This window comes from Scomber japonicus, chromosome 18, assembly GCF_027409825.1.
Source record: "Scomber japonicus isolate fScoJap1 chromosome 18, fScoJap1.pri, whole genome shotgun sequence".
Lineage (NCBI taxonomy): Eukaryota > Metazoa > Chordata > Actinopteri > Scombriformes > Scombridae > Scomber > Scomber japonicus.
The window spans coordinates 15,972,430-15,994,944 of record NC_070595.1 but is presented as its reverse complement, the minus strand read 5'-3'; the positions used below and the strand labels follow the sequence as shown (position 1 = coordinate 15,994,944).

General features: G+C 39.0%; 1 protein-coding gene across 2 annotated transcripts in view; it reads right to left on the bottom strand.

Annotated features, from left to right (window-relative positions):
* Positions 1–5,537: 5,537 nt before the first annotated feature.
* The window catches only part of prkcab (protein kinase C, alpha, b), a 98,956-nt gene continuing 81,978 nt past the window's right edge, over positions 5,538–22,515 (bottom strand). The window contains exons 9-18 of one of the 2 annotated variants that reach the window (XM_053338023.1): positions 22,272–22,301; positions 17,811–17,951; positions 17,505–17,678; positions 16,414–16,505; positions 15,990–16,052; positions 14,716–14,854; positions 11,684–11,764; positions 10,562–10,669; positions 9,549–9,689; positions 5,538–5,812 (exon numbers count right to left, since the gene is read on the bottom strand). In XM_053338023.1, the coding sequence (XP_053193998.1) occupies positions 5,648–5,812; positions 9,549–9,689; positions 10,562–10,669; positions 11,684–11,764; positions 14,716–14,854; positions 15,990–16,052; positions 16,414–16,505; positions 17,505–17,678; positions 17,811–17,951; positions 22,272–22,301 (1,134 nt within the window). In that variant the 3' untranslated portion in view covers positions 5,538–5,647. The remainder of the gene's footprint in view (positions 5,813–9,548; positions 9,690–10,561; positions 10,670–11,683; positions 11,765–14,715; positions 14,855–15,989; positions 16,053–16,413; positions 16,506–17,504; positions 17,679–17,810; positions 17,952–22,271; positions 22,302–22,515) is intronic. The other variant, XM_053338024.1, reaches the window with a different exon arrangement.

The following is a 22,515-nucleotide window of genomic DNA, read 5'->3' as shown; positions in this document are numbered from 1 at the left end:
AAGAGGTGAGGAAGGTGGGTGGGAGGAAGGAAAGATGACAGGTGCCCCAGTAGACACGAACTGATGAGGACTTGAACAAACTTCACATCCTTCTTCTGTCCACATGATATTTCAGGGAGATTTAGAAAAGTCAAATCTCCATGTCATGATGAGAAGCTTATGAAATGTCAGGGTAAAAGGAGGAATCAATAATATCTGTGGTAATCTTGCAGGTAAATCCGATCCAAATTGTTATTTGCTTGACTTCAAAAAATGCTTTTCATGTCTTATTTTCAGTCAAGAAGACAGAAAAGGAAAGTTTCCACATTTGGTGAAGTGTTTCAACTCTTTGACCCTGCTTTCAATACCTTTACAGACATGAATGTTTTTATATATAAAGTGAAAGTCTGTCCAAGTCACTGCTAAATGACGCCAACCTGCCACTAAAAGAATAAAGAGGTGTGAGTCCAGCCTCCAGACTGAGGGGTATTAAATATGTTGCAGCCTATAAACTATGAATACAAATGCTTCCATTATTTAAAAATCAAAGACTGGATTTTGACATTTCACAACCATGAATCAGGGCAGATTCCAAACAGCCTTTGAAAAGGTTGGACATTCATAAAATCATTCATAAGTCAGAGTGGGGATTAGACAGACTGATCACATAGTAGACATCATCTAGACTGACAAGGTGATGATTTAGATCCCATACACATATGAGTGATCTACAGACAGTGGTGGAGGGAGGGATCAGATAAAGGACAGACTGTCAGGAGAGGCTCACTTCTTCGTACATCTTTACTGTGATAATTAATTATCCTTAGGTCTGTTACCCGTAAATTTGTGTGAAGCAATATTAAAATGATCCAGTATGAATATGACATTATTCTTCTCATAGAGGTACTAAAACAAATACAATCCTTTCTTGTTGGCTGTCAAGTAACTGCAAATACATACTAAAATATCAGCTTGTCTGTGATCCAGCAAGGTCACCTCTCTGACTTGAAGTAATCTGTGTGTCCAAGTCATATGGACCAGATTATTACTTGATATCAGTCATTATCAGCATTATTTAATGCCTTTTTCTACGTGACAGTAGACAGGTGACAGGAAATTAAGGGAGAGAGAGAGAGCGAGAGAGGAGAGAGAGAGAGAGAGAGAGAGAGAGAGAGAGAGAGAGAGAGAGAGAGAGAGAGAGAGAGAACCTGTTTAAATTAAGTAAAGCCCTCAAGAAATCCATCTAAAATAACCTACCCTGTTTAGAGTCCACAGCTGAGAAAGGGGCAATGAACATGATGATAATAACATGATCATTTTGTGTTTTTTTTGTCATGAAATAAATAATGAATTACTTGTTGATGTAGAAATCCAGCGAGCCATGTGTTTGTGAATTGCAAAAAAAATAGGAATAAATCTAATGATAAATTATATACTTCAGTGAATTAAACCACTCTCAAATTGAAGCCAGTATATACAAAATAATAAGAGAGTTCTCCTTGGTGCTGAAACATGAAGTCCAACAAGATACTATCTGTGTCGTGTCTTGTTGAAGCCCTTTAAACGTCCTGAGCCTGATATCCTAATAAAATGTTACAAGTGAAAGGAATAACAGCTAGCATATACAGTAGAGTGATATATATGCTAATCATAAATTGTATGTATACAGGACTGTAGGATTGAAATGGAAATTGTCATCAGAACCTCAATCAACTTAGAACAAACATCAGGTATTAAATAACTAAATATATGTAAATATGACATGCAAACTAATTCATGCAGCCAGTTAATGACGCTATAATATAACCATCAGCATATAGGCTTGTTTTCCTGCTTACCTGTATGTCAAGTATCAGCACTGCGTTTCGTGTCCTTGGAGCAAAAGCTTGTGCCGAAAGTTGTATTTAAATCTCCTGCCTGCAGTGAGCGGGAGAGAGAGAGAGAGGCTGTTTGGTCAGGGGTGATATCTTATATGGTGATATCTGCCGGTTACAGCCACAAATTCCTTCAGAAAGTGAAGCCGCAGGAAGCTTTTAGGGACCGAGACGACGCGGTGCGCCAATGCAACACTCCAAGGAAACAAGGCTGGTCTTACACTTACTGAATGCAAACACACACACACACACACACACACACACACACACACACACACACACACACACACACACACACAAGAGAGAGAGAGAGAGAGAGAGCGAGAGAGTAGGAGAGAGAGCGAGCGAGAGAGAGAGAGCAAGGGGGAAGGAGAGAGAGAGAGAGAGAGAGAGAGAGAGAGAGAGAGAGAGAGAGAGAGAGAGCGAGAAGGAGAGAGAGAGAGAGTTTTTCAGGACCAAGGACAGCTGTTGAGGTAATCAACAAGTTCAAGTGCGCAACACAGACAATGAAAACGAGGCTGATGGCATCATTAGCTCTACTTCATAAATACAACCTGCTCTGTCTGTGTTGTGCTGTGAATATAAAGAGTTACATTCAGATGAGAAAACACTCACCCGCTGTCATGGTGTCAGACAGATGCACACAGAGGGCACCTTCACAGCTTTGTTCTCAACAACTGTAAAATAAGAGATACTTAACATCTTTTTTATGGTTTGTAAATTGTAAACTGATGGCTAATAAATCATTCATTAATGCTTTATAGGTCAGTAATGAACCATAATTATAGACTATGGTATTGTTGCCAGGCAGTAAAAAACTAATTTGGCTGTTCTTTTCCCCCTAATCTAATCTTGTGAATTAATCAGGAAGGCACCAAACACCGAGGACCAATATCTTCAGAAAATAGCACACAAGCACACTAAATAAGTCTAAAATATTACATTCCACATAAAAATAAAAATGTTCATTTGTGAAATGTTCAAAAACCACACGTGCCTGTGAACTGTGGCTGGTATTGCAGCTCATTTAGATAGATTAGATTATACTGTATTGTCATGACTCCATAGATACATAATCATCACATGAACACCTAAGAGACACATAAAAATACACTATTGTACCCTTAGTACATGGGATATACACATCCCTAAAGTGATAAAACCCCAATGACCTGTGTTCAGTGGTTTGAACAAAAGCCTCTGCTCAATGTGTAAATGTAAATGAAATGTCAACAACCACATGACCATATGTTCATTAATGTGGTTCATCACATTAAACATTTCCTTATCAAGAGCAACACAGTGTTTCATTTGTAACTGTCCATGTAATAAAATACGGAAAAGATCTAAAGTGCTTATCTGTGAATTAATCACAAACTGTGCTTTTTTTTGTTTATTGTTGTTTATCAAGAGCTGTATTGTTGTTTGTGAGTGACCATTAGAGCCCCCCTATTGAAATAAAAAGGAGCAGCATGATATTTTTCATACTTTATTTATACACAGTATCCGTCATACCACAATAAACAGAGGAACAAGAAGAATCAGGTAAACAAAAGCAGGGGCCGTGAGAGGAAACACATACAAACGTCCCTGTGGCTCTAATTGTAGCCTGCAGTGGTACTGTACCCTGACTGGCCTAACATTTAATTAACTCTGTCATGGGTCCAATGGTTGTTCCCCCCCATCCCCCCCCCCCCCCTTCCCCCTCCCTCCCCCTCTCCTCCAATACAGATTCTCAATGTGAGAGATGTAAACATTCAGTCTTAGAAATCTCATTTTGGTCCAGATGTGACAGCTGCGATATTAGTCTACATGTACAGGTTAAGTGACTAATTCATGGGTGAAGACTTGGGATAGATCCTCTTCTTAAATTTGGCAGTTTTATGAAGCCTCACTATTGTAGCTTTGTGTGCCTATAGTCTCAAAACATAACACTTCTGGACACACCTGACTGGAAACAAAAAGACTTAGTTTGGCACCAGTGAACGAAAAAGCCAACATAAGCAGTTCACAGATACAGTGAGTTAATAATTCAGCTTTTTAGCCAAACAGTTTGGGCTACATGACAGCGAGAGGGATGAGGCGATGAGCAGAAAAGCGCACAATGCTCGTCGGATGGGTTTTGTCTCATTCTGTGTGACAAGGTGGGGAACTCACATGCTCCACGCTGGGGATCTCTGTATCATGCAAGGGGTCTTTCTCATGCTTAGATCAGGCCTCGCCTCACGCATGCACAAGATACACTCAAGAAAAGAAAAGACATGTTTCAGCCACAGAGGGCTCTGAAATCCTCACTTGGTTCTGATTTCAGTTTGTTATAGAAGGAGTCGGCCCTGAGACGACCAAGGCAAGAAGGGCGTTCAACCGTTTTCACGCACAGTAGGCGCTGCATATTCTCTATGACACTGAGAAGTAGTAGAAAACAATGGATAAATAGATAGTGGAAATACATATAACAAGGTTTGCTGATAACAAAGCTACCAAAGATTCAGCCAAACTTTATATCTCTTCTCGGGGTAATCTAGACATAGAAATGTTCAAACCGTGTATGGTAGTAAAAGCACATTCTGTTCATAGTATAAAATCTGCTTCTCTTTTTGAAACATCTCATTTGAAACATATTTACAAAAAAAAGAAAAAAAGAAAAGGTTGACATACAATAGAGGGTAGACATCTCTCTCTCTCTAGACATAAAAGTTTAGTTAAGTGTAACATAAAACAGAAACAAAACCTCTCCCTTAACAATTAGAAACATTTCTTAAGAATAAGACTTTTCCCCAAAACATACAACAATTATATATTAACATAGTTTATACCGTAAATACTAAACTTTACAGTGATACCAGACGTGTACAGCATCCTAGAGTCTACTGCTCATACAGAGTCAGAACATAAGCATGCAACAGAGATCTGCTTTGTGCATATGGAAATAGCATCTTTAGACTTTAATCAACACACTGTATCTTTGATCCACAGTTTTCTGACACTAGGCTGCATTCATCCATCATCCGGGCCTAGAAAGGCCTAGACGGCTTGTAGATATACTGTACTGTAGCTCCACGTCCTACAAAACAACAGATATAAACGTCTAGGGGGGTTTTCAGTGTGTGGACACTGTTGGGAAGGTTAAAGGAAAAATAAAACATTACAAGGACTTTAGGAACTGCAATAGAAATGATTTCTTCCATTTCTACTTTGGCACTCATGTAACAGTATACTACCTCTTTTTTTTGAGTATATAAATATAATATATACGTGTACAGTAGCAGTTCAGAAGTAGATAAAGCCAGGACAGAGCAGAAAAATAGGTTCCGTTCATGTCGTGCATTGCAGCTTGTTGCGTAGTAAGATGGGAGAAACATGGATGGAATGAGGAGGAAAAGTGTCTACATCTGGTATCTTTAACATCTAATGAAATAGAAACATTCATACACAAGAAAAGTCTGCAGGTTTGGAAAAAAACACAGATAATAGATTCAGAATAAAGAATGTGGTTATGAGATGTTGGGGAAAATTATGCAAAAAAAAAAAAAAAATCAGTGCCATGTACTTTTTCCTCTCACTTCAGATTGTACTAACACGCCCACAGACATCATTTTAATACTTTGCTCCCCTCTCCTCCGTCAATCCCGCACACAGATACTGATAACTAGTCGACAGAACACTGTAGAGGATGGTGTGAGTCTTTTTGACAGCGGGGCGATTGTTGGAGTTTGGAAGGATCCTGTATGTAGTCAGTGACAGTCCATGCTTTTTTCCCTCCCCTTTCACTTCCCTCTCTCTCCACTTTCTTCTCATACCACGCTGTGCACGGACGGATGGGTGAACTGAGCGTTGATGAAGGAGAAGCCTGCAAACTCGCTCTGGTCGATGTTGGCGATGACCAGCTGGTCGGGAGGGGTCAGTACGGGCTGGGTGCGTGTGAAAAACTTGTCAAAGTTTTCTGCTCCTTTGCCACACTGAAACAAAGAAATATATTAAAAAAAAGTTAAATGTGAAGGAAAGGATCAATCATTCTTTTCATTTCTGGGCTGTAAATGATTGTAGACTTATGATTAAAGTGGCTTTTTCCTCAAGTCTTTTAATAGAAAGCTTCTCAACATTCCCAGAGGGAAGGTGGTGTGGAAAAATGTCGAAGTCCAATGTGTAGTCAGGCAGAAGTTGTAATTAGATTAGTAGTTAACCCTGAGCATTCACTGTGGAGGTCATCAGAGTCAGCGTGCAGCTTTGCTTGGGGCTGTCATGTGTCTCAAGCAGCTGAATATATATGGATATTGTTCTGTGTTATGCACAATAATCACACAGTCATGACAATTTTATGGAACTAATTTCACCAGAAAGAGTAATGCACAGGAAAAAAACACATCTGTAGTTTATTGTGGATTTCAGCACCATAATATTACAGATGCCAAGCCATAAAGCCTCAGATGGATCGTCTATTTGCCAGTCCCTGAAGAGCAATTCATGTTCAAGATTCAAGATCAACTTTATTGTCATTCAGACTATACACAGTACAGCAGAATAAAATTACATTGCATCAAGCTCACTCCTGTAATAGAAAAATGCTAAAAAGACTGGCAAAAGTAAAACATAATGAATAAGTTCTATTTTAAACATACTGTAAACAACCATGGACATATTGTATGCAATAACTGGAATATGAAAGATACTAAAAAACAAGTAAAAATAGTAAAAATAAAGAAAATTAGTTATATATGCACATGCTATAAACAATCATGAGTATAGTGTCCACAGTGAATGGAACTGCACATCACAGTTTAAAATAGATACTAGACCATTACAGTCCGAGTGTGTGTGTGAGGAGTTGCTGGGAGTTAAGGATGGCTTGGGGAAAGAAGTAGAAGGGCAAAGAGTCCCTGATAGGGATGCATAGGGTCCCCAGCAACGTCTGTAGCCTTAGTCAAGCAGTGTTTGCGTGATATGTTTGAATGGATGGAAATTAAGTCCTGATGAGTTTCTTGGCTGTCTTCACCACTCTCTGCAGTGACTTCCAGTCTGAGGCACTGTAGTTTCCATACCAGATAGAGATGCAGCTGGTCAGTACACTCTCTATGGTGCTTTTCCTCATCTTGGATAGGGAAGACGTGTTTAGGGTCCAGGTCAGGTTGACCATGATGTGCACCCCTCCCCCTGCTCTTGATTGACCTCTCAAAGCACTTCATCATGATGGGAGTGAGTGTTATGGGGTGGTAGCCATTGAGCAATGTAATTGTTGATTTTTTAGGCACTGGTATGATGGTGGCCGTCTTTAATCATGATGAGAGGACATGTGCCAGTCTGAGCACATGGCTTTTTATATTGTAAGGACCTGCAGCTTTCTATGAGCTGACTCTCCTCAGGGTCCTTCAGACATCAGCTGAGTCAAGACTGGGTACCTGGTCATTATGACGAGGTGTGGCTTTCCTCGCAGTGCCTCAAGAAGTCAGTGTTGTCATCACAGCATGGAGTAGCAGTCTTGTAGACTGATAGTTTGGATTCCCAGCCACATGCGCCTGGTTTCCCTGATGTCATGAAAGTGACTGGATTTTATGACCATGAGTGCACCCTTTGCTACCCTAATGACTCACTTCAGGTTGGCTCTTTCTAATCTGAGGGCCACCATGTCGTCAGATTTGAAGGTAGCATTTTGTGCTCACCACATTGCACACATCTCTACGGTCAAAAAGGGTTTCTTGTTGGCACGTGATGTTCTTGGTGACACAGATGTCATCTATGCACATGCACATGTATGCGGACACAGACTCAGCACACTCCCCCAGGTTGATATGTTGTCAGTAGCAGCTTTCCTGAAATTCAAAGCAGTCTTGGAGTGCTGACATGGGACCCTCTGGCATCTGATTTGCTTCAGAGAGGGTTATTTTTCAAGTGAACAGGGGTCTGTATGTAGGATTTATCATCACAGAAAGATGGTCTGAGGTGCCAAGGTGGGGGCTGGGAACTGCCTTGAATGCTTCCTTAATGCTTGTTTGTTATAGCTATACGACACAAAGCCCCCTGAATGGATGGATCCATTTTTAGCAATGTTTTCCTCCCCCTGTGAATGGAGACAGATACATCCGCTACGTAACCCTGCATTTATCATGGCCCTTGTGTGGAAGTAAAGGGAACTCTGCTCTTAGAGAGCTATTTTTAACCCTCTATGGCAGCGCTTGTATTGCTTCGGGCTCTGCGGGGCAGCGAGGGGATGGAAGATGTGGGGGTCCACAAACAGAGAAGGAGCGTTTGTAGTGACAGGAGGAGGTTTAGGTGTCAGTGGCAGTGGGGAGGGTGGCTGCAGCTGAGATCCAGCCTGAAGCTCTGCTGGATGCATATAAACCAATACACAGAACACAGACATACAAAAGGCAACCATTCATACACTTCCTTAAAGACTCTCAGAGGAAGTATTTGATTTCTTATGTAGTGATGCATAAACAAATGAGACAGAATGATTTTTTTCTGGTTGGTGATTTGCTGTTTTTAACATTTTATTCTGCATGAGAGAATAAAACATACTGCTGAATGTTTCATGATGATTTTCTGATACGTGCCTGTTACTTTCTGCTTTTCATCTCTGTGTCTATAAATAGATATCTTGATTGTATCTTGACTGCCACATAAGTTATTTTTCTTAGCTGAGGTAGAACTGTTATATGAATTTCAGTAATAAACAGAATTTCACTAAAGATTTATGGAAATAATATTTTGTGTAAATGATGATGTTATGGGAGCTGCTTTCTAATCTTATTCTTGTTGTTCTCAGCAGTACAGACACAGCAGGAATGAATTACTGCTGCTCACTATTTAATGTCCTAAACGATAAAAAGCTAAAAACATAAAGAAGGATTAGAGGACTTCACGGTATGTGCAGACAGAATTCATTCATGAAAGGAATGCCAAATGCAGTAGAAAGCAACAAAGAAATAGCATGAAGAGTTATAACAGCAGGTGCTCTTTTGATTAAACAATCTTGCTTTTGAATAATCATTTTGCTTCTCTGGAAAACACAGTGGTTTGCTTTTTCATTTGTTGTGGGTAACACTGAAACATGGCAGACTTTATATACCTAAAAGGATAGATACTGTCTAATAACAATACTGTGTCTATAAATATCCACCTGCTTAATAGATGATTATTATTATTACAATACTGATGTGCCAATATGTACATGGAAATAGGTTGCTGTAATGGTTCCTACAGTACTCTACACACTGGCCCTGAAGTTAGGGTTAGGGTTAGGAAAAATGAGACTTTTGCAGTCTGAGTTAGCTTGATTGAGTCTGTGTCTTCCTAAGTTACAGGTTGTTTAGTACAAAATTCCTTCTTCTTGTTTCTGTGGAATGAAGTACATGGGTGAGCTGTGGTGGAGCGATATGTTCTTGTAGTCACATGTAAGTTTGTTGACTCAAACTCAGCTACTGTAGCAGACAGGCTTGAATTAAACAAAACGTATCCTTTCAAAGTCAAAATAAATCTACTGTCTGAGATTTTTCCATAGCATTCATCTCATTAATTTCTCTGGATGTACGTAGGCATTGTTGCAAATTAATGAGCTATATCGAAACATTTATGATATAGTAAATATACTGTTGAATATCTAATTTATATCCTGTTGATATTGCCCACTCCTTGTTATGAGAGATTGAGGTAGACCTCGTCACGACAGCATACACAGTCTCACACAGCATCACTCACCACTTTGGGTTTAAATGGCGGCTGGATCTCTCTGTTGGCTAGGCGATCCCAGTCAATACGTCTAAAGAAGGCCTGCTCTCTGATGTCCCTCTCACCTTCTGGGCCACAGCCGAGACGCTTTGATGGGTGCTTGGTCATCAGCTGGTGAGAAACAGAGGGAGAGTGATAAGAAGATGCGAAAGAGGCAGCTTGGTGCTCGAGGGAGAGAAAAGGTAATAATAGTAAATCAGACAGGAAGTATATATGTCGAGCATTCACTTTTTATCTTCTCTTTCTTGCAATCACGTCAGCAACATTACACAGAGCCAGACTGACACTCATACTGGTTTTCACTTAACAAGCCTTAAAATAGTCTCAGGAAATTGTGCTGCCTTTTCATAGCTCTGTTTCTGAGTCAGCAGCCATTTTTAATTTATACTGTGAATCCTTTTGGCAAATGAAATGTGAAGCAAACAATAAGAGGGGTCAGGATAATCTCTTTTGTCACTGGCTCTGAGATGATGAATGATATTTCTTGTGGCGGAAAGCAGCTACCGGGTGTGATATCATAATAAATGAAGGTGGGGATGTATTATTAAAAGACTTGATCGGTTTCTGCTTGAATCTTAATTGAATCTTCACTGGTGTATAAATTGACACTGAAAACTAATTTCCTTGTAGGTAAATAATCATAATCATGTTTGTTGGTGTGATATCAAAAAAAGTGACGTCCAGGTGTGAGAAGAACACGTGTCTTGATGTCTTGATGTCTTGATTTCCCAGCCAGCTATTGGTGTCAAAAACTTCCAAATTCACATTATCCATTCCACAGCCTTCATGTCTCTCAGCTTTAACCGAGTTGATGAACAACATAGCTTAATGTTGTGCTGTTGTTCAATAGCTGATTAAAGTTTTCCAAGACAGTTGCTGCTCTCGTTATATTACTATACAGATGACAAAACCATTCATCTGATGGATTGTACAAGCATGTTTGCTTTGTTGAACACTGTATGCTCCTTTAAAAAGGTACTTACCCCTTTGCAGATGGACACTGCTTCTTTAGACATGGACTTAGGGTAGGACACATTGTGCTCCATGATGGACTGGAATAGCTCGTCCTCATCCTCTCCATCAAACGGCGGCTGAGGAGGATAAACAAAGAGTCACCAGATCATATCAAAGTCGTGAGGGAAAGTAACAACTTACAGCTTGAAGCTTGTGCAAGCAGACAAGATACTGAGGTGAAGAAAACAACAGGTGAGCTGTCAGGTGTCTTATGTTACATTGCTGTCTAGTGGTCTTGTATCACACAAAAAAGTCACTCAGTGAATTAAGTGTTCGTCATTTAGATCAAATGATCTCTGTAGGTGTTACAAAGCTTCAAAAAACCCTGTTATAATTGTTATTTTGTGTGACTGTTTATGTGTCTGATCCATCCTCAGTATCTTCCCCCATCTGTTGCCTGGAAACTGGAAACATTAACCAAATCTACTGATCCTCATTGTTGCAGCAGTAGAGATAACTATTTGTTGTGGTTTATTGCCCCAGTGACACATGTTGTTTACAGTTTATAATCACTGAAGATGGCTTCACAACAACAGTTTACAGTCATATTGGTAAAAGCCCTGTTTTAACGTAGCGCATGAAGACCAGTCAGCACCACTAGCCATTAGCACAGTTTTTTGACCTTATGTCATTGTGATGACAATTTATATTCGGTATACATATTGTGTATAAATATATACATATTTATGGTGGCTATGGTAAGATAAGTGGAAGCACTTATACAGAGAATGTGCTGACCATATCAAATTCAATAAAAGAGTGTTTTTGTAAAGCCCTCAGTGATGTCATCATATTGCTTGTTTTGTTTGTCTAAAAGTTCAAACCCCAAAAATATTAAGTTTACAAAAATATAAAACAGGAAAACAACACGTCCTCAGATTTAAGAGGCACCGACCAATTCATTTTTGTTTTCCTTCTTGTTAAATGATACAAAATATATAAAATGATTGATCTATTATTAAAATAGTTGCCAGTAAAAGATTGCCTAGTAAGCAAATCGTTATGGATACATACCACAAAATTTGCAGTACTAATTATAATGATATTAGAACCATTATAGACCAGGATTGGTCAAACAATGAAGACTTTACCTGTCCTGCCAGCATCTCATAGAGAAGAACGCCATATGCCCACCAGTCCACAGATTTCCCGTATGGCTGGTATGCTATAATCTGAGAGATACAGATGATAGAGATAGATGAGAAAAGGTTAAAAATACATGCACACGCTACCCCACCACTGTATGCAAAGAGCTGTGGTTATTAAGATTTCAGTCATATAAGATGACTTTAATTCTCCTGCCAGATTAATTTTCAATTTTGTCTCCATGCTGTGAATACTGTCTGACTACAGTCAGGTATGGATGGATAAGTGTTGCAACCCCAAAAAAGCTGCAGTGAAGATATCAGAGAAAATGTGAAGTGCAACACTGAAAGAAGCATTTCTCTTATTCAAACTCAAACCAAATCAACCACCATTAAATACGGTCTGCTATTTTGAGCTGCCATAACAAAGGCGACATCTCCTACCATCCAATTTGCCATCCTACACCCTCCACCCACACACAGTCTACACACAGACACAAACACACACACACACACACACACACACAAAGAGATGCACAAGCAAAGAGCAAAATCACAGCTGCGCTTGTCTTTAACAGAAGCAGAAATGTGACAATTTGTACTGTGCAGTTCACAAAGTTACATTGGTTGCTCAACTCAGCTAAAAAACAGAACTAAAGAAAACTACATCCACAGCTGCTTAGGTCAATACATTTCTCCCTAGGTCCAAACAGCACAGATTTTGGGCTATAATGCCACAAATGACACACAGAGGAGCTGTCACAAAAGACATGGCTCGTGAAGTCATTATAATCCAACAATACTTGGTAAGAAAAAAAGCCTTTTTTTAAAAAATCATCACACATTGACTTTGCCATGAAGGATGGAAAGCCAAGAAAGTCTCTAAAAAGATTCTTTTGGATGAAGTTTACAAGGAGAAACCAGCAGTAAGGGCTTCCCTCACTTCCCACCTGTGAGACAATGCACTCCCTCATGAGTCAATGCAGACAGATGGGAGCAGACACACATATACACACTAACTAGCAAACACCTCATTATCGTTAGTGAATCATCTTTGCCACTTTGTCTGTGTAAAAAATGGTCTGAACTAACTTTTATCTCTTGCATTCTTTTAACTCTTCTTCAACTCATGTATATATATATATATATATACATATATATATATATATTTGTTATGAACGGTCAAGTCATGTGGTGACTGTGTGGTGTAGTTAACATGCAGTGAATGGAACCTAATGCGAAAAGATGGACGGTACAGTTATCTGAAGGGCTGAATGTGAGGTTGTAGGATGGATGAATTTTGCAGTACATGCCGCTACTGAGTGAAGCAGATAAAATAAGTTACAGTTCAAAGGGGCAATATTTATAAAAGTCCTTTCAAGTTCTGTCATGGAGGCCATTAGTGTGTATCCACAACACTAAGCTCCACCTATGGTTCTGCCTCCAAGCTGCGATTAGACAGTTTTTCATTTTGGCTTGGACAATACCTCAAAAAAAGATCTCAAAAAAGACAAATCTCCCTTGCTGGGCACTGACACCAAGAGATTCATGAGCAGCAGCGTGTGCTCTGGTTGCTGGCTGCTTGCTGTAAGCCCTCTAGTAGTTGTCAGCAGGGAGCAGGTCATTCAAGTAATGCTGTGGACATCTAGTTCAGCTGTTGCCAATATCAGGTTTGTAGTAGAGCTATTTGACAGCCCGGCTGTGGACTTGACAAGGATGACAAAATATATTTTTTTCACTGTGTAGTATTTGGTAAGAAAAATGTGTCTATTCTCAATTTTTGTCATAAAAAAAGAAAATAAATCTTATTAAATGTTACTCTCAAAATCATGTTGTTGGAATGAAGTATTATCTGCTTGTTATAGAAAAAAATACAATAATAATTGTAGAAATAGCCTAATATTAATGCCACATGTATTAGGCTTAATATATCAAAATATTTATTCAATTCATTTCTTTCTTGGGAGTTTTTCCTTATCTTCATAAAGGTTTAGGTCAGGTCAGGGGGTGTAAGGTGGGCATGTAATGCCTGTTAAGACATGGTGTTTGCTAGGGACTTTAGTATTGTAGTTGCTGTGTGAAGAAAATCCAACCCCGATCAGCAATTGGTTGCTGCTTGTGGTGTCGCTGCCAATTTGCATAAAGTTACTCTGGTCAACCTTAACCTGTTAACCTTGCTCTTGGTGCTGGCATTGCACTGCTCACTACTCTTCGTCATCAGTTTTCATTAAAAATGAATGACTGTTGGCTGCTCTTGTCGCTTATATATCTTGGGGTATGAGTGCATGGTTACACTTCCTAATGAAAAGTAGAGCTTTACATTTAATATTGGCAGCTCTATGCTGCCCTCTGCTGAACAGCACTGACACTCAATACACATTGCTTGGTTTCATGCTCTTTGTTTGGGTGAAAAGAAAGGTTTGAAAAGTTAAACTGGTTAAAACTATATGTAAGACTAGAGGAGCTATACAAGTAAAGACTGACTGCTGCTGACAGTGGACCATGGCATTGATGAAACTACCTATCAAGCCAGTTGGCCTGCCACAATACACAATTTATTTGTATTTATTATTTTTTCTTTCTTTCTGTCCAAATTTTTTGTTTTACAAGAAAACATGACTAGATTTTGTTTAAAGAATACAAAGAAATTAATTTCTTCCTATTTTTTTTTTTTTTAGCATATATTGTTAAATAGGTGCCCAACATGACTAGGGATGTAATCTAAAAGGCTTGAAAAGTCATTGTCCATGTACAGTAAGTGTTTCTCTCGTTCTTTTGGTTTTGGAAAGTCTAGAAAAAAGACTCTTACTATAGTGCAGCATGTGTAGAAATCCAAAGCTTGACAGAGCTGCTGTGTCTGGCTAAGATTACTAAAGCCATGAGTGGAAATTGGTGTTGGAGGCAGGGGTTTAGACAACAGTCAAATTCAAATGGATCGTGATCAGGTCAAGTCCAAAAGTCTAAGTTTGTTTCTGTAATCTGTAAGAGTCTTTGTCTCTGTAATCTGTACCCTTTTTCCTCATTAAAAGACCTCTCACCTCTGGTGCAATGTAGTCGGGTGTGCCACAGAACGTGCGTGTGGTCATGCCTTCATACATGTTCTCCTTACACATGCCAAAGTCAGCAATCTTGATGTGGCCCTCGGAGTCCAGCATCACGTTGTCAAGCTTCAGATCCCTGCAGCAGAGACAGGTTTTGTGTAATTGTCCACATGCATTTTTTTCTGTCTGGATGTAATGGACTGGTTTGATACTTCTTGTGTTTCTTTTGTCAGCATCCAGACAACAGAGGAACACGGAAAACCCAGAACTGCTCTCCACCACTTCTACCTCTCTGATCAGTACATCTGTCTGCAGCACACATTGTACGCTGGGTTACAAGTCATCATTTCTTGGCCAGAAATCATTTTTTTGGAACTTTCAATTCAGCCTGCGTCTAGCTTGTGTTTCATGTTTCAATTCTTCACTTTCTCCCACTTGTTCACCACTTCTGGCTGTAATATCTGACACAAGGTAAAGTCAGAATGTCATTCACAAGGCTAGTGGGATATGAAGAATGGAATCCTTAAGCTGAAGTACTGAAGAAGAACAGAGGTGACCTTAGTCTCTTTCAAGCACTTCTTTTCTGTCCTTTCTTTTTTTTTTGCTTTTGCATCAGGGTGATAAGTACAGATTTAATGTTTGCCTCTTAGGGGTATCCAAGCTCTGCAGACAGACAGCCCAGCAAGGTGAAATCTACATGTCCATTTTTAATCTCTTTCTCTCACTCATTCTCTCTCTCTGAACCTGTATACTTCTTCTTTCACTTTATTAATTTCTCATTCTTTTTGTCTGTTATCTCCTGATTCTCCTGCCTTCTGTCTGCTTTACTCTGCCCATACTGTAGGTTTCCCCATCCAAGTAAAACTAAAACTGCTAGATGATGTCTAACGTTAATTCCCCATAGCTCATTGCATTTCTTTAGCTTTATCTCTTCTATCAGGGTTTTTATGATTTCCTCCTCTTACACTGCATAAAAACGTTTCTTAACTTGTTTTTCCTCTCTGTCTTCAATGACTCACTCTCTGCTCCTTTGATGTTCAACACACAAACAGTATTTCCATTTCATTTAAACTAAACTGGCAGTCCCTGCTCCTAACTTGTGTGTTTGTTTTCTCTTTAATATGCAATGAAAGTATGAAATATTATACAAGACGCCCTCTGGTAAAACCTAATTCACTGTTTGGCTGCAGTTTTATGCAATGCAATGTACTTAAAAATCAGCATATTAGATTTGAGGTGAATTAAAACTGCTTCCCCTCTGGGTCACCCACCTGTAGATGATTCCCTTCCGGTGAAGGAAAAACAAACCGGCCGCAATCTCTGCAGCATAAAACCTGCAAAATTGAAAAAAAACATTTAATCCATATACACAAAAGGAACATCTGTCATTGTTATTCCTCTTGATACATACAGTATATATGTAAGAACCTTGCACTAAAGAATGAATATTGTGAAATCTTTAATATGATGATGGTGTGTAGTGCTCTTGATTTCACACTCTTCTAGCCTTGGTTTACACTGGATGTGATACTCCAGTCTAACCCTAAATAGCATAATGAGACCACATCCTATGTATATGTTAAAGAGACTACGGTAAGATGAAACATTACTGAATTTAGAAGATTTAGAGCTGTAACCTGTCTGCAGAATATCTTAGGTTAAAATGTGTTGAGGATGAACTATGAGTGTCCTTACACTGCCTGTGGCTCCTTGAACTTGCCCATACGCTGGATATGGTACATGAGGTCTCCTCCATTTATGTACTCCATCACAAAGTACAGCCGATCCTATAAGAGAGAGAGTTTAAGAGAGTTTGAGAGAGCAGTAAATTATGTGAAAACTACAAAAAGAGCTTAAGACATGATTCTTCTGCAGACATATATAAAATATCTAAAATGATCTATTCTTTCAGTGTGGTGACTGCATCAGTTCATATAATTGTATCATAAGTCAGAAAGCTTTGGTCCATAAATGTAGGTTTTATTAAAAACTCCTTGAGTCACCCTGTCTACGCACACTGTTAACGTCATACTGGCAACTTCGTATTCAAGGGTGGTCTCAGTCAAGTATCAATTTTCCCTGCAGGGAGTGCTGGAAAACGAGTGTGAATAAATCAGCAAAGGTAAATACAGATGTAATGGCAGACATGGTTTCAAATGCCAGGGGATGAATAGATGCCTGTTGAAAGAACAATGCAGGGGGCACAATGACGCTCTTTAAATAGAGTAATGTGATTTTTCTTTTCACTTTTCACATTCTTTACAGAAGGTTTTATGATGTCCTTTCAAGCAAGTGAAAAGCAAATTTGATCTAACAAGTATAGACTTCTGGCTATATCTGCAAATCAGATCACACAATTTGCACAATTTTGATAGAAGTCCTAAAACAGGTTACTATTGTCTAAATAATCTAGGTAGAGATTGACACCTCAATATTTATGTATGTGTATGTATGTACTGTATGCGTAAACGTATACATGCCTGACTACGTATGTATGTATATGGGCAGGTGTACCCATGTATATATGTGTAGGGTGTATATTTGTAAGGATATGTTTAATGGTGGTAGATTAGTATGTTGTGTAAGTATAACCATGAGCCACTACTACATGATACACTACTACAGGACCTGGAAGTGAACTTAGTTTGTTGTAAGTTTGTTGTTGCTGTTGCCCTGATATATGCAAAGTTACACAATCTGATTTTTATTTTTTTGGGTGTGTGCTCCATTCACGAAGTACACATTAAAGATCGTGGCTTTAGCTGGCGGTGGAAGTTTTTACGCACCACAGTCTGGAAGCAGGAGTGCAGCTGTGTGAGGAAAGGTGGTTTGTCTTTCTGGGCCAAGACTCTCTTCTCCACCATTGTACATTCAACATCATCATCCTGGATTACAACATCTTTCTTCAGGATCTTGATGGCATACAGCTCCTCTGTTGATTTCATCTCTGCCAACATTACCTACGGATGCCACAGGTCAAAGGTCACACTGTATCAAAGACATTCTCAATATTAAATGTTGATTCAACAGCACATTTAAACATTCAAGGACGTCCTTTTATAGGATGTTACTTTTGCGATTGTGGCTCTCACCTTGCCGAAGCTGCCTTTCCCCAGCAGGGCCAGGAAGTTAAAGTCGCTGAGTCGGACCCGGTCCATGTTACCTGAAGGAAAGCTGAACCGCCGGTGGTCTGACGGTGTGATCACTTTCTTACCATGGCCCAGCTTGGCTTTCTGTGGCATACAACACACATGTGCACACAAACAGAATTACACACAGAGTTTATTCCTCATTATAAATTGTCTACAGAGATGATGCTTCACAGGAAATGCACAGATTTTAGATCAGCCTTCATAAATGCTGTGTTTCTGCAAACATGAATAAAACCTCAGGTACTATATCAGGGTATTTCCACATCTTTTTTGTACTTCTACTACAGTAAGTGTATATTGCCAACATATGCAAAAGGAAAAGCTCTGCATGAACTTCCTCCTTCTGCAGGACTTTGTAGAGAAGCAGAATTTAATCCTTGATTTCCTCATGTTTTCTCACAACATAAGCAGCTATTAGTATTTATTTTAAAAACTCTAACAACTGATAATGTAACAGCTACAGCATGATGGGTTGAAAATGCAAAAGGTGTCAATTAAAAAACCTCCATAGCTGCTATAAAGTTAGTTTACATCAACAGTTTTCATCACTTCAAGAAATGTCAAGAGTCTGAATAAGACTTATGGAAATTAACAACAACCAACTAAACCAAATTAACACTTTTATATGTTTTTCATTTTGTACCAAATAGCAACACCCTCTTTGTAAAATATTCAAAATATTAACCATTAATATTAGTAATAGCTGCAAAGTACTTTGCAGGATATTCGCATAAAATTGAGGGATCTGTAAAATAGTGTTTCCAAAAATGTACCATAATAATGAAAGTTATCTTCTGGATTACACTGCTTTTCAAACTATTTTGACACACTGATCATTACATTCTGACACATTTTGATAGGTTCCCTAATAAACACTTAATACATGATCATTCGCTACCACAAGGTGGTAAAAATAACACCCCTCACTGTCAATGGTCATAATTGAAGCAAGTTTCTATGAGAAAATACAGTGGTCTATATTTTGCCACTGACATGCCAGTGTCTTTTTTTTTTAAATTCAGACATCCACACAGACATTCAGCATTCTCTACTGGTGCATTTTGGGAAATTGTTGAGATGGGCAGTCAGCGGGGGGTTGCCAGCGTTGCAAGGTTCCCTGTTGTTATAATGACTGGCCTGCCAAGCGTCTTTGAACAAAAAGGGCAATTAGGACCCTGCCAGCTCCTATCACGGCTCCAGCGGTTGTCTGTTTCCCGTCAGATAGTGAGGAGAAAACAGGCAACTGGTGGGACATCAAGTGCTGTTGCCAGGCCAACCGTTGCTCTACTCTTGACTCAATGTGACATTACACTCAACATAATAACTGTCACATATTTGTTTGACTCAGGTTAAGTAGCTCTACATGTACACCTGGTTAGTTCAATTAAGAGCAGACTCATGTAAACACTAACTGACTGTGCCATTTGTAGTAAGGGAGAAAAAGGAGAACTTCACATGGTTCTCATTTAGATCCATAAAATAGAGGACTGCTGGATTTCTTTGGTACACTGTCAAGTTAAGTGATTAATTGCTGTGAATTAATTTCACTTGGCAGCAGGTGTAATTAAGTCCCAGTAGAGAATGAATACATACTTGCTACAAGAATATAGAGAGTCAAACGAATGGCAAAGTGAAGAGATAAAACACTGGTGTCTTAACATTTTAAGACACATTATTGTGGCTGTTAAAGGCCACGATTAAAGGCATGAACTAGTGGTCCCAAAATAAATCTGGGGGTACCAGGGTGTAGTAAACTGGCCCTTTTCACAGATAACATTTTGACATGTCACAGTATCAAAAGCACAGGTGTAAATGATAAAATGAATGAAGTCTAAATTCCATTTAGCTGCTTCAGTTTCAGGATCCTGATATTGTGCATGCTGACTCACTAAAACACTGAATAGAGCAGAGCCATCGTTAATGTTATAGTATGCAGTAATGTAGTTATACCCAGCAGGTGAATTGTTCATTTTTAACACGGGGCAGCATTATCCTATTGGCTAGCCTAATTCTTGATATTATAATTGCGATTAAAATGTCAATTTAATAGAGCAGGCCAAGTATATATTTTCTGTAGGCCTTTTCTTTTACTGAATATGGGCATTAAGCATTTAAATGATGTGTATATTTCAAAACACACTGTACTGTAGTTACCTCGCATTATGTAACTGGAGCAGCTGAGCGTGGTGTGGCCAATGCAGGTTAATTTCCTCAGTCACACTGCCTGCTCCACTCCCAGGTTACACCAAACATCTGTAGTAAAAACTATATCTGTAGTCATGTCTCCACTAAAACATTTAGTTACAGAGGTGGCTTGGACTGGGAGTGTATTTTCAGTAGCACAAATACTACTGAATGATCATAGAAATATTGTAGGAAAATCATAGGAATACTACAGGCAGCAGTGTGTGTCTATAATACTTTCACTCTACGACTTCACGACTACATGTTGCTACGTTGATCACTCTATAGAGTATATAGTCTACAATATAGTCTAAAATTGAATATTTATAGTATATAATTTCACGGTTATTATACATTCCAGACAAAACTGACAGAAGGGCTTCAGACTTAGAGAAAAATACACAATTAAAAATCCGTTTTCACTTCAGCACCACGGACAGCACCATGGAATACAAATTACAGTCAGGCTGTCGATATTTCAGCGTCATGGTCGGGGACATAGATTCTATGCCACAAACCTCAGTCAGATAAAGGATTAATGAGTCAGGCAGACTACAATTACATATTCTACCCCTCTGCCAGCGCACTCTCTCTGCTACTAGGGGATGGAGAGGGGGGACAACAGGTTAACAAGGGGGATTCATTTTGCAAATATGGTGGATGGTATCTCCCCTCAAATGCCCTACTTGTAACACCTGTGCTTTTGTTACTTTTATAAGTCAAAATGTCTGCAGTGAAAAAACTAATTCATGTCCACATTGCTTTATTTTAAGGGATGTGCTAACCCTAACATCGAGGGCAATTGTTTCATAAAAGGGAACATGCACATGTCAGATATGTATTGCAGAAAATCAATTTACAGCTCAGTTGTACATTATATACTATATTGTGTGATATTATGTCATTATATAAATGCTGTTTCTTTATCATTGTAGCAATGTTTTGTTGGCAGACAATGTTTTGTTTTGTTTTTGTTTTTCATGATGTGTTGATCCTGTACTACTCTGTTGCCTGTTTCTGAGGACATCTACCATCCTTACCTTGGAGAGACACCTCTTTTAAAAAAAATAAAATACATCTGCATAATATTTTACATTTCTAGCCTGGGCCAACCAGTTTTATAAAACTGAGACAAGTTCAATTCCAACAAACAGTTCACAATACGACGTATTCTTATTTTAACAGAAACAGAGGTTTGAGTATTTTCTTTCTAGAGAGGCCACACAAAGTTGTATTGGAACACACACAGAACAACCACACACCAGCCTTATAATAAATATAACACTGCCACCATGTGGAGAGATTTGGCATGCACACCAAGACCCTGCGTGTTCAATCACTTATACTGTACAGTTATTGTGCATTATTAGTGAGTGCCCATCCATGCTTCATGCCCTAACAGCCTTCTATAGTTCGCACCAATGGCAGACTAGTAGAGGGCAGGCTGTGGACCACAATGTCAGCCAACGAGGAACAGGTATGAATCTCTCTTGGCCAATGACAGCACATTGATAGAGGTCCACTCATAGAAGTTCACAAATTTACTAACAACAATGCCGTCGGATGTTTGTGTGTAAGATAGGGAGTACATATGTTAAAGCTTATAAGTGCAGCACTTTTATTCAATTTTATATTCATTATACAAGTGAAACCTTGACTGTAAAGGGAGGAAATTGTGAGTGTTTGTTGCCTCTGTTTTTTATTCAAGTGATTCTTCTAATGAATTTGAGGATTCAGTTTAAAAGAGGTTTGGTCTGCCTGTTCTTGAAGAACACCAACTGCTTTCATGTTTGTGCCTTTAAGAAATCTAACAGATGCAAATTCTGCAAATGTCAGAATTTAGCTTACTTCTTTTACTGACCTTTGCAGCATACACTGCTGGTGCTGCATAATGTATAATTTCAGTGTTCTTTGATAATAAAATCATATGTAGTCCCTGTAATTGTGTGTGATTGAGATAAAGAATGAGACAGGGCAAAAGGGTTAGCGAATATGTTTGTGAGAAGAGTTAGAAAAAGAGAAGCACATTCATGAAGTGTGTGTATAACAGTAAGTAAATTGGGCTGGTTCAGCCATTTGCGGTTGAGAGCCTTTGTTAGTAAATCAGATTAATTTGTGGAAGCCCAGCAGAGATCCACAAATAATCCTGATAAATAAAGTAAGTGCGATGCAAGCTGGGAACGAGAGAAACAGAGAAGAAACAGGCAGAAGAGCTACCTTGAGATAGTGGATATTTAACTGGCAGTCCTAGAGGAGAGAAGAAACTCACTTATTAGTGCCGTCAAAGGTTAGTTGATTTATGCATGTGTGTCTTATTGGAAGAAAAAGTGAAAAAAATACATGTGGATGGAGACTTGACAAGTCATTATTTTGATCCATTTACATTATCTATCTGCAAACACTCAAAGGCATGACTAGGAAACATCAATAAAATCCTGTTCTGCCACATCTGGCTGCATCT